The sequence below is a fragment of the Psammomys obesus genome, unplaced genomic scaffold (assembly GCF_907164565.1).
Source record: "Psammomys obesus unplaced genomic scaffold, mPsaObe1.curated_primary_1811, whole genome shotgun sequence".
In the NCBI taxonomy this organism is placed as follows: Eukaryota; Metazoa; Chordata; class Mammalia; order Rodentia; family Muridae; genus Psammomys; species Psammomys obesus.
Genome location: NW_026587556.1, coordinates 3,167,321 through 3,180,482, shown reverse-complemented (window position 1 = coordinate 3,180,482; position 13,162 = coordinate 3,167,321). Strand labels below are relative to the sequence as shown.

The window sequence follows — 13,162 nt, the reverse complement described above, 5'->3', positions numbered from 1 at the left end:
GGCTATTCTAATGCTAATAATCTGAGAGGGTCCTCCTTAAGGCTTCAGCTCACATCTTCATGGATGTTCCTGATCATCTCTACAGTAAGGGACCCTTCTCAAACGAAAGATCAGATGAGCTAGCTCAGAGAGTTTTTGAGGTGCAGCTCCCAGACAGAGGTGGGGAAGGTTTGAGTTTGGATGGCGTGCCTTGGGAAGGGACTTTCAAGCAGGAAATGAGGGGGAAGGCAACACAGGTATGTCAATACGTGTGTCGTACACATGGCACAGTGCGGAGCGGATAGGAGAGAAGGAGAACTTGGAGCTATTTCTTCAGGTTGAAGGGTTAGGGACTTTTAGCTTAAAGGTGCCTTTCACTGTGCAGCTTCCACAGTCACTGTCACAGACTGATATAGGAAGGGAACATCAGTGGGATTTTATTGTTGTTGTCACGGTTTGTTGAGCTAGAATCTTTTCTTATATAGCTTAGGGTGGCCTGTAGCTCACTATGTTGTCCAAGTTTGGCTTTGAACTCACGAGCCTCCTGCCTCCATTGCTGGAATGCTAGGATTACGGATATGTGCCATCACACCTGGCTCTCTTTGACTCCCAATATTACAGGTTATGGACATGCAGTTCAGAGATTCTGAATGACAGTGTAGCCTGCTCCTTCTGATATGAATCATGGTGCTGAGGTACCCTGCCAGGGACCCCCATGCATGGGTTCACCAGGTAGAATACTCTAGTATTCTATACTTGTGAGGACGGAGCATCAGCTATGCCTCAGGCAGCTGCTGGGTGACATAGGGTGATCTGAGCTTGTGTGGAGTGGTTGAGGCGGCTTTGGGAGGAAAACTTGGCCAGACAGTGAGTGACAGCTGGGGGCAGGGGAATGTCCCTATCACCCCAGAGAAGACCTGCTAGCTGTGCCCTCCTTGGGGCTCAGGTACCCCTCCCCTTTCTGTTTCAGGCCCCTTGGTGCCCCACATCCCATCTGGCACTGGAGCTTTGCCTGTGGGCTCAACCTGCTGATACCTGGGGCTTGTAAAAACAAACATTTTCAAGCTTTAGATAAACGATTTGATTTTATACTTAATCGTATTGTAAACATTCAACTTCAAGGCCTCCAGGTAAGGCTTTTAGAAAACTTTCTACTTCTAGATCTGTCTCAAATAACCAGGAACAGCCCTCCCCCATACAGCCTCCTTGGCACACACAACTCTGGGCCTGTGTGAACAAAAGCAGCAGGGCCTGACCTACAACAGCTGCCAGGAGAAGGCACTGGATCAGAGGTAGCGTGTGGGGCACCACCACGGACCCAAGTCCATGGCCACATTGACAGACATACGAAAAAGAGCTTAATCTACAGCCCAATGTACAGCAAAGGCCAAGGCAGTTAGAGCATTTAGAGGGAAAAGAGGGAGAGAAAGAGAAAAGCAGAGGCTGAGTGTATAGCTCAGCTGGGAGAGAGCTTGCGGAGCTCAAAGGCACCAAGTTTCACCCACAGCACCCTAAAACCAGGAAAAATGACAAACACATGTCGTTCCAGCACTGGGGAGATGGAAGCAGGAGGATCAGAAGTTCATGGTCATTCTCCCCAACATCAAAAGTTCAAGGCCAGCTTGGACTCTGTGGGGCCCTGTCTCCAAAAACAAAACAAAAATAATAACAACCGAAGATCTGAACATACCTCTTGTACAAGTTCCCAAGTTTCCTGAGACCCTGTTGTGCATCCTTCAGAAAGTAAGCCAGCAAAAGCCCTGCTGGCCTCAACCTCTCCCAGACCCACCCTCTTATATCACGGACATGAGTGAGGTTCTCAGGGTCAGAGGTTAGCTGCTCAGTGACCTCCATGTCTAGCCCGAATGGTGACCATCAGTCTTGTGGCATCCAGGAACACCAGGACTTGAATTTGGTCTCATGTCCCAGAGGAAGAGTCCAAGGCATAAGCAGCTTAAGGTCATCTAATGTCAACATCACACCCCAGGGCTCATCTGAGGTCAGTTAGAGGCTCTCCCAAGGCCATACCTCAAGGCTTACCCAGGTTCAACATGTGTGTAGATGAGGCTTTAGGCCTCTGCCACAGCTGACCGGTGCTCTGTTCTTTTACCAGCCCTGCTTGATCCTCATCCATGCTATGGGTGACGCTGATCCTTTCCCAGCTGTTACCGCCATTTCCCCCTCCTGTGCCTTTCTTTTCTCACATATGTATTTACATTATGTAACCCAGACTGGCCTCAGACTGGTATCCTCACGCCTCAGTTCCCAAGAACTAGAGTTCCCAAGAGCTAGAATCATAGGCACGTATTACCCTCCCTAGGAGTTGTTTCTTTTCCCGAATATAAAATATCTTTTTTAATTATAGGAGAATCCTTGCGCAGACATCAACGCATGCATTAACCGCTTCTAGACCAGCAGTTCTCAATGCGTGGGTGGTGACCCATTTAGGGGTGGGGGAGTCAACGATCCTTTCACAGGGGTCACCTAAGGCCATCAGAAAACACGGACATTTGCATTACGATTCATAACGGTAGCAAAATTACAATCATGAAGTAGCAACAAAAATAATTTTATGGTGTGTGGGGGGTCACCACGACATGAGGAACTATGTTGAAGGGTTCGAAGCGACAGGGAGGTCGAGAACCACTGCTCTAGATTATTTCAGCCTGTCTCAGAAACGAACCATTTCTCCCCCATGTGTATGAGGTATGTTTGCATGTGTTCGTGTTTCTTTTCACATGTGGACATGTGTGCACGTGAACATGTATGCAAGTAGAGGCCTAAGGCTGATGTTGAGAAATGTCCCCTTATTGTTCTTCCTCTTGTTCACTGAGGGAGGGCTGCCCTTTTGTTCTCTGAGGGGAGGGGTCTTCCTTGGTGGGGAGAGCCTCTTGCTGAGCCTTCAGCTTGACAATTCTGGTTGTCTATTTAGCCATCTGCCCTGAGGCTGCTGTGTCTCTGACTCTCCAGGGCTGGGATTATAGGCAGCAGCTGTACATGACTGGCTCCTGTATGGGTTCAGGGGGTTCAGACTTTGGTCCTCTTGCTCTCATGGCAAATGATCTCTCTACTGAGCCCCCTCCCCGAGTCTAAGAATCCGAATATTTTTAAACTACTTTTTAAATTTTTAGATTTGTTTACTTTATGCGTGTGAGTGTTTTTAAGGCACGCATGCGTGACCGCCATATGTGTACCTGGCACCCGGAAGAGCCGGAAGAGGCTGTCAGATCCCTGGAACTGGAGTTTATAAATGGCTGTGAGCCTCCAATGCTGGGAACCAAACTGCAAGAGCCTCAAGAGCTCCTAACTACTGAGCCAATCACCCCAGCCTCCTCAAAGGATTATTGTTTTTCCTGTGAAAACACACAAAAAAAAGCAAGGGACTAGGAAACAAGTAAATATATGGGATTTAGAATAAAATCCTTAAATAAAGTTAATACCCAATCAAACAGGTAGAGTTGTCGGTACCTGGGTAGACAGTTCAGTCATTAAATGCTTGCCTTGCAAGCGCTGAGGACCTGAATTTGATCCCAGTGTACAAAGGAACCAGTGTACAAAAGCCAGCTGTGGTCGTGCCTACTTCCAATCTAAGCGCTAGGTGGGCAGATCCCAGGGACTTGCTATCCAGCCAGTCCAGCCTATTTGGTGAGTTCCAGGCTAGTGAGAGAACCCATGCCTAAACTAAGAAGGTACATGGCTGCTGCAAACAACACGTCAAGTTGTCCCTTGGCCTAAACACACATGCGCACACCTGCAGGGCTTGGCGTCACATTTGTATGATTTGTGATTGGTTGTAACCCCCAGTATTTGAACATATTTATAAATAGTCTGTGTTTGCTTGTTTGAAGTCCTGAGCATTGTGGTTTTGTTTTTCTGTCTCTTCCTTTCTCTTGACATGAGCAGTTCTCTTCCGACTGCATGGATGATTGACAGTGCATTGACTGACAGTGAGTTTATATTGCCTGGAAAAGGTAGCTCATTCAGATGTGAAAATTTAGGGAAGGCCTCATTTGTGCTTTTGTCTCAAAGACAATCCTGTCCCTTTTGTATCTCCCCAGATCACATGGCAAAGGAGCCAGTGGAGGACACAGACCCCAGCACTTTATCCTTTGCCATGGTAGGTGGCAGATTTTGACTCTTCCTGCCTTCTTATATCACACTGTAGCCACCAAGTATTTCCAGGACAGAACAGAAACCCCAAAGTAAGGCTTTCCGAATACACACTTCTTTCATATGGGATCCTCTGCGGCACCATCATATCCAGGCTGAAAAGCAGTGCTAGATTTTGCGCTGGGGATGTGGCTCAGAGAGGAGAGTGCCTGCCCAGGATGCACGAAGTCCTGGGTTTGATTCCTGGCACTGCATAAATTCAGTAAAGTGCTATGCACTTGCAAACCTAGCACTCTTTAGGTGGAGGCATTTGGATCAGGAGTTTAAAGTCATCTTCAGTCCTGTAGCAAGCTTAAAACCAGCCCAGGCTACACCAAACCATCTCCGAAACAGCAACAAAGTGGTGTTAGATCCTTTTCTTGCTTCATGCATACCAGAAGTGACCTTCTTAGATGTTCCTAGGTCTTTGTCTGGTGTCGACTTTTAATAATGTCTATTTTCAGTTAACCTCCTTTCAACATTCAGAATATCTACAATGGAGTCCTGTCCCAGGATTCAAACCCAGGACAGAGTCCTACAGTGGTGAACACACATATGTGACATTGTCACAGAAATGTAGAGAAGAAACATGCACTCCCAGAATGCACAAAGGCCAAATCTGAGCCTAACGCTGCAGGAAGTTGAGAGGAAGAACAGCACAGCAGAAGAAGGGAGAAAGTGTGGTTTAGCGGTCAGAGCCACGGAAGTTAAGAGGGGGATTATTCTGTTTCATGTTCTGACATTAACCTGTCGACTCTGATTTCACTCCTATCAGCTCAGAAGAAAGACAGTGAGTCAGGCCTGCTGATAAGCCCGAGGCTAAAGACCTAGAAGGTTTAATTTTGCTTTATGCTGCAATCGTGGATATGGAACCTGGGGCCTTGGGGTGCTGGGTGAGCACTTTGCCCATGAGCTAGCTTCACCCCAGCCTGCCTCCAAGGTTTTTAAACTGAAACTCAACACAAAGCTCTCTTTTCACTTTGATCTCAAAACTGACATTTAAAAATAACTCTCTGCTTTTGTCCGTTTCTGCAGTCAGACAAGTATCCTATTCAAGACACCGGCCTCCCTAAAGGTAAGAACAGTTAATGTAAGGACTTCAACTTGTGACTAATTGAGGATCTGAAACAAAGCGCTACTCAAAGCACAGTTTCCCTTTTTGAAGATGGTTAAAACGGAAAGGGACCGATAGGTTAGGTCAAGACCAACTACACAATTATTCTTAGAAATAAATTTTCTTATTAAAATGTGTCAATCATTTTATATCAGATTATAAATTTGGATTTCATATGCTGTTTTCACCAGGCATGACACAAAGCTAGGCCAGGTTCCGTGTTCAAGTAACAGAACGAATTCAAATTTGTTTAAGAAGGGGGGCGGGATGGGGAAGGGTTGGGTAAGGTAGCTCATGCCTGTAATCTCAACGTTTGAAGGGCTGAGACAGGAAGACTGCTAGGAATTTGGGGTCAGACTGGGCTATATAATAAGCTCTAGGCCAGACTGAGCTATAGAGTAAGACTATGTTTCAAAAAGTCAAAAGGAAAAATGGAGTGAGATAGGGAGAGGGGTGGGGAAAAAGAAGGAAGGAAAAGACTTGTTCGTTCAGGTGTCTCAAGGGGCTTCTGAATCCACACAATTAAGCGTGCTCTTGGCTCAGCCCCTGGCCTCGTGGCTCTGCTTTCCTCAGTGCTGGCCTTGTTCTTGGTAGGACTTCCTGCTGAGGAAGAAAAGAGGTCTCAGCAATGCCAGCATCTCACCATACTATTCAAGATGGTGGTGGACAGAGAGCCTCCCCAGAACCAGGATACAGGCAGTGTGGGTCACATGACCAACCCTGACTCAATGGCTGATTCAATGGGGAAGTAGGACAGTCAGTGGCTGGGCACATCTTTAATCCCAGCACTTGGGAGGCAGAGGCAGAGGCAGAGGCAGGTGGATCTCAGTGAGTTCGAGGCTAGACTGGATTGCAGAGTGGGTTCCAGGACAGCCATGGCCACACAGAGAAACCTCTTTAAAAAAATGGGGGATGTGAGTGAGTCCTGAGCTCCAGCTAGGGAAGGCTTGAAGCAGATTTCACTGAAACCCCAGCGACGTTCTGCAGCCAAACACCAATGGATTCCTGTCAGGCTCAAAAGTCACCCCCAAAGTTATCTTTTATAATCCGTGGCCTCAAATTCACACACGGTAGGCTCAGAAAGTGGTACGACCCTAGCCTTTCGTGGCCCCATGGGGTGTATACAAAGCTATCATGCTGCCCCTTTTCTCAGACCTTGTACCCTGTGGACAACCCAGAGTGGAGGGGACAGGGACAATCAGATCATCCAGAACCGTCAATGGATAAGTTCAGGTTTCACCAAACGCACTGCTCTCTCCCTACTGGCCCCAGACTCTCCTGTCCCTTGGAGTGACACCATTAATGTGCTGGTCCTCTTCTGTAATATGCACATTCCCAGGGTGACTGTAGGATCTGAGGAGAAGCCAAACCCTGGCTTGAGCACAAACCATGGCAGCTCTGGGAAGTTTCCAGCAAGTTCCTTCCCCCTGCACCCTTTCTACACAGGTAACCTGCCCCTCATCTAGAGCTTCCATTTTCTAGCTTATTTAATTCATCTTTAAAGTCCGCATACAAAGCGATGAGTTTCATCACGGCACTGCCTTACATACGTGTCATTGTACTTTATCCGAACCTGCCTCCCCCTCCCCCATTCCTTCTGGCTAATTCTCTTTCTTTCCCCAGATGTCCCCTTCCCAATTTCATGTCACACGAATTCCATTAACCATTTCTCCTTCACACACACACACACACACACACACACACACACACACTTTTGATTCATGTTCTAAAGCATGTCTAACAAGCATGAGCACCAGACAGGCATGGAGGGAAAGAAGGCCAAAACACCACAGAAATCAGTTTGGGGACTGTCTAAAGCTGCTAAGAAGAATGGCCAGGGGGTGGAGGACCAACACTTGGGTGCATGTTGTAAAGATCTTTTCTTCTTTGCCCTTGAATGTGATTTCCTGTTTTGAAAGGAAAAGATTGCTGCTTAGCAACCTTGTCCTACACTTGAAACATCGTCAGGCTTCTCCTAGAATCTGAGCTTTATACAAGTTTCATTCAAGTCCTCAGGCATTTAGAAGAAGCATGGCTTTGAAACCAGGTAACAGACCTTCCCTTTGTCCTGTGTCACAGGGAATATCTAAAGTGTGTAACTTTTAAAGCTCCAGATACATGTACCATTTTGTAGGTAAATGGATCTTGGTTAGGAGTTTTAAAATTTGAATTCAATAATAAGTCAATGTAATGCCTGCTAGTGTTTTCCTTTACCTTCCTGAATGAGGACAATGAGGACGACCATCAGTAGAGGTTTCTAATCATTTTCTCAGGGGATTTGTTTTTCTAAGAGAGGGCAGTGGAGAAGGACAGCCTGAGGGGGGAGATAAGAACAAAGCATAATGACGCTTATGTATAGAAATGTGCCACAGTGAAATCTGTTCCTTTATATGCTGACTAAGAGCAAATATATGGCTGGGAAGATGGCTCAGTCCACGGAGTGCCTGAGGACCAGAGTTCAGAGGTCACATAAAAGACAGGCATAGGGATTTGAGTCTGCAAATCCTATTTCTAGTGGATAGAGTGCAGAGGATCCCCAGAGGTAGGTGGCCAGCCAGCAATGGAGTTCAGTGAGAGACCCTGTCTCAAAAGCAATAAGGTGGAAAGAAGACAAAGAAGAAATCTCAGATTGACCTTGGGCTTCCACAAATAAATAAATAAACAAATAAATAGGAAAGAGTTATTTGGGGGATGCAAAATCCATATAAAATAATTTAAGAGACTAATTTGTGGACCTAAAAATAATCTAAGCTACAATCTAATTATATTAAGTATCAGCTAGGATTCTGGCATTCCAGTGAATTGGGGGTGTCTAGTTTACTTAATACAGGAGTCATAGGTAATTAGCTTTAACAAATTCTCTATGGTTGAAAAAGTCCTCAAGACTCATTTTCTTAAATAGGTTAGGCAATCTTCCTAGCATCTGCTCTCCTGTCACCAGAGTCCTACATTATTCGTGAGCAACTTAGAGATGTTCTTTAAAGCAGGCCAAGCTCAAGTGCTTTTTAATGATGTGGTTTTGCTGTAAGTCATGTGGAAATCTAGGGTAATTTCAGCGATCACCATATGATTTATCGCACCTGCTTTCTCATCAGGGACAAAGGCCTAGATAGCTTCCTCCACAGTCAGTCCCCATCTCTGGATTCATAGGTTTCTGGGGTGCCTTCTGTTGGGCCTCTTCCCCAGCAGTTCCACTGTGACCCCCCCCCCACACACACACACCTCACCCCCACAGGAGTTTGAGATGGGAATGGATTAGTCACTTTTCTTATTGCCAAGACCAAATCTCTGACAAAAACCGCTTAAGGAAGGCACAACACCACACTGGGGCAGCTGGTCTCCCTGCATCTGAGTCAGGAGGCAGAGAGAGAACAGTCCTGGCATTTAGACTGTTTTCTCCCTGTGTCCATTCAAGACCCCAGCCCATAGGGCGGTGCTGCCGACATTCAGGGATGTCCTTCCCTCCTCAGACCTTTCTAGACAAATTCTCAAACCCTCTTAAAGGGATGTTCCCATGGCCATTACGAGCCAATCAAGCTGATGATGAAGCTGTTCGGCCTCATTACAGGGACTTACTACATTTTCACTAGGAATCTTCTGACTGCTCACAGAAACTGCTAATTTGTGCATCCTGAAGGGAATGTATCTGCCTGTCACAGCTGCACACATGTTTGGGAAAAATAGTTCTGATCTTTGAGCAAGTATGCACAGAAGACAATTGCACACAGATAAGCCTTCATGTCGGTCAAGAAAAAATTTTATCTTTGTCTGACCTGGTGGTGCATTCAAGTTACTTGGAAGGCTGAGGCAGGAGGATGGAGAGTTCAGGGCCTGTCTAGGTTACAGAACGAGGTCAAGGCTGTCCTGGAAAACTTAGTAAGATAGTGTCACATTACACAGTAGAAAAGGAGCCTAGAGACAAGCTCGATGATAGAGGGTTTGCTAAGTGTGTGTGAGGACCTTACTTAGTTCTCCAACCCCATCCTGAACAAACAAACAAAAGTCTGATCATTTTCTTTGGAATGTCTCTCTCTTTCTGCTCAAGAAATGTCATAGTAAATTTAAAATGCAAGGGCTGATGGCTCAGTGGTTAAGAATGCTTGCTGCTCTTCCAAAGGACCTTAGTTCGGTTCCCAGCACCCACATCAGGTAGCTAACAACTGCTTGTAACTCCAGCTCCAAGGGATCTCTCTCTCTCTCTCTCTCTCTCTCTCTCTCTCTCTCTCACATACACACATACACATATACACACATGAATAAAAAAATTAAATAAAATCATTAAAATTTTTTTAAAATGCAAAGAAAAGTGATGTGGATTGATTCTATTAATGTTTTTTTGTTTGTTTGTTTTTTGTTTTTAATCTGAGCATACATGCATTCTGAGGAATACTTCCTTAGCCCAAGGAATTTGAACTTTGTTAAAGCTCCCACCATACGCACTCCATTTAATTTTTTTTTTTTTATTAATTATTGTGATGCTGGAGATCAAAGCTAGACCCTTGTACATGCTAGGCTAATACTCTGCTGCCAAGCCGCTTCCTCCCCGCCTCTGGAATGTTCATTTTACGACTTCAGCATCACCTGAACATCCCTGCTATGAGGAATGCTCAAATTAAACAAACCCTTGATGGTCCTTCCTCCAGGGACTAGTCATGGATCTCCTGGGGTCTGGTCTCCATCCAGTTGAGCGCTCTCGTTTGTAGCCTAGTGGGGCCATCCAGCTTCCCAATGGCAAGATTTGCTCTTTGTGTGTTGGAAGCAGCAACACTGAGCAAAGCGTGGGTGCGGTGTCTGGGAGAGCAGTGGTACCCAGTGCTCTGCCTCTTTTCCTTCTTGATCAGCACAGGGTCCTCAGTTTACCTTGCCTGCCCACTTCAATGCCCTTGAGAGGTCAAAGGAGCAATCGGCAGTGGTAAGGGAAACAAACAGCAATGAAAAGGCAGGCAACTCACTACCCTTGATGATATCACATCGACCAAAGTGCCCAGTGGGCTTCTCCCTGGGTGGAAAAGGCCTTCCCTACATCGGGCCTCATAAGAGTTGCACCTCATCTGTGCTGCTGCTGTACAGTTACAGATCATGCTTAGAACAGACCCCCACACACAGGTGTCTCATGTGGCTACCAGGCACATGAAGCACCAGAGGATCTCCTTGGCCAGTGGAGCCCAAGCAGCGGTCAGCCAGGGTCCTATGCTCTGACTCCTACGACAAGTGGGCATCCAGAGACTAACCTGCCAGCTCTCGACAAGTGGGCATCCAGAGACTAACCTGCCAGCTCTCTTCTCTAGCCACTCAACAATAGTTTCCATCCTGAGACAAGAGATGGCTGTATTGTACTGCATAGGCTAAGTTCAGATCTCCCCCAGGCAGCTGTCGACAGAACAGTGAGTTAGCCAAGAGTGGATAATTCATTCTCACCAAAAGTCCTTGGCCACTGTGTCGGTCAGGAAGTAGTTTTGATGGACTTCTCTGCACCCTGTCGATGATGGCAGGATACTACCCTAAGGTGATGGGGATGGCCAAACACGGCGCTTGGCTGGACAGATGAAATGGGATCAGTAAGGAATCACATACATCTGTAGCCTGGGGAATGAGGACATGTCACAGTGGACGGGGCCACGCCAGGCCAGGTTGCACCAAGGGACACGGGATATTCAGAGTACCGGCTGTGAGAGGCAGGTTCTGTGGAATCCGCAGGGTGGGGCTTCTCTGCTCCCCCTGAAAAACCCGATGCTTGTTTGAATAATTCTATGTGCTGGCAATGAATGGAGCCCCGCTTCTCCAAAACCAAAAGAATCATGCTCACCCCTCCCAAGAGGAGCATCGTGGAGATGGGGAGAGAAGAGTTGGGACTTGAACTCATCCTCGTTCAAATCCATCCCAATTTCAGCAGTGTCGGGGCAGCTCTTACTGCCGAGTTTTACTTTGGGGTCTTAGACCAGAGTGTGTGCTTCCTTTACCAAGCTGCATGTTGTTCTGTTTGCCCCACCAGCCAAGGAGTGTGACGCAGTCACTTCCAACTGTCCATCAAATTCCGATGATCAACATCAGGTAAGAATCAAGTTTTAAAAATCAATTTATTGGTTAAACTAACCGTAAACATCTAGAACTTTAATAGAAGTGATCTGAAAGGAAAAAACGAGGATGCTACAGGCATGTAGCAGTGTGTACCTGTAATCCTGCCTTCAGAGGGCAGAGATGCAAGGATCATGGCTCCAAGACCAGACTGTGTTATAGGAGGCCCTGGGGAGGCGGCTCTGTGAGTGGAGAGCTTGCCAGACAAGTGTGAGGACCTGGGTTCAGATCGCTGGAACCTGGGCTAACGCAGACGGGTGTGGTGGCCTGCCTGTAACCCCAGAGACAGGAAGCAGAAATGAGGGGTCCCAGACTAGTGCAATTGTAAAGGTGTGAGAGCAAGTGAGAGGCTTTGCTCTAGGGGAAGGAAGGTGGTGATGGTAGGGAGACATGGAATGTCAAGCTCTGGTCTTCACACGCTCTCAGTGAAGCCCCACAAAGGCGAATGCCCGAAGGCGAACAGTGGAACTGCAGTAGTGCTCGGCCATTTGGTTGTTTTTCTTGTTTTAGCCGTACAAACTAAGCTTTAAACTATTAAACCTTTTATCATTAAAAAAAGGGGGGGGGGGGCAGGGAGATGACTTGGTGAGTCAAGTGCTTGTTGTGCAAGCATGAAGACCTGAGTTCAGATCCCACCACTCACGGAAAGAGCCGAGCACACAGTACCAGTTCTGGGAGGCAGAAGGATGTGGATCAGGAACCCCCGGGAGAGAAGCCCTGTCTCAGAAAGTAAGGTGGGGAGTGCCTGATCCTATTGGGCTCGCATCTGCTCATTTTCTCAGTGCTCACTGGCAAACTTGCTTACAGTGAGTGTCCCAAGCTACAGTTAGAGCACTTGGTGTCTCAGAAAGCGTACCTTTCAGACAGGCTGATTCAGGCCTGTACCTTCACACAGCAGGCTGATTTCGAGCAAGTTTTGTTTGTTTTGAGGAAGAGAGGGAAAAGGCCCTGTCAGGCAAAGGACTAAAGGTTCAGTTAAGTTGGGCTGCAGGTGGGGCCACCGTGAAGCAGGAAAGTGGCTTCTCTTGGAAAAGGAAGTGGTAACGGGAACTGAGGACTTCAAGACTTCCTACGCTCTGAGGACAGAGGGTCTAACTGGAGGATTAGCTAACTCTGGCTTTTTTCCATTCCCCGGAAATAACTCCCCCGATCAGTTCTTCCAGTCGGAATCATTTACTTACCAGAGCAGTTTTAGGTTCTCCAGAGGATGGAGCTGGAAGCACAGAGATTTCCCATCTAACACCTTCCCCACACGCACAGCCTCCCGCCCTGCCAACATCTGTTACCACGGTGGCACAGCCATTACTGCCCGTGTACCCACCTTGACACCTCCCCAAACGCGGACCAGCATGCTCATTCTGTGTACGTTCTGTGGCTTTGGCCAAATAGCTAATGCCATGCTCCCGCCATGGCAGAACCACACAGGGCAGTTTCACTGAGCTCAAAACCCTTTGCGCTCAGCTGTTTACCCCTTCCTCACCCGTCCCCCCACCCCCCGGCAACCTCTGGTCTCTTCATCATTCTATAATTTGCTTTTTCCAGAACGTCACAGAGTTGAGATCACACCATGGGGCTTCTTGCACTTAGCAATATTCGTTTAAACGTCTGCCTCCCTTGAGGGTTGACATTTCATTGCTTTTTTTGTGCTGCGTAATATTCCACTATCTGGACATACCGCTGATTGATTATCTATTTACATACCAAAGGATACCATGGTTGTAAGAAGTGAATCATTTTGTTTCGTTTTCAGCATGGGGTATGTTTAGAGCTTGTCAAAGAACCACAGGTAAACAGGAGGCTCTAGGTCCTTATTTCCTCTAGCTGGCCACTGGTGCCAGCTTGTCT

The 13,162-nt window shown here is 47.0% G+C and overlaps 1 protein-coding gene across 1 annotated transcript in view; it reads left to right on the top strand.

The window, feature by feature from the left end:
- Window positions 1-13,162, top strand: part of Edaradd (EDAR associated via death domain) — a 36,643-nt gene that overhangs the window by 6,556 nt on the left and 16,925 nt on the right. Inside the window, exons 2-4 of the mRNA XM_055603922.1 lie at window positions 4,038-4,096; window positions 5,164-5,203; window positions 11,235-11,293. Of these exons, the coding sequence (XP_055459897.1) occupies window positions 4,038-4,096; window positions 5,164-5,203; window positions 11,235-11,293 (158 nt within the window). The remainder of the gene's footprint in view (window positions 1-4,037; window positions 4,097-5,163; window positions 5,204-11,234; window positions 11,294-13,162) is intronic.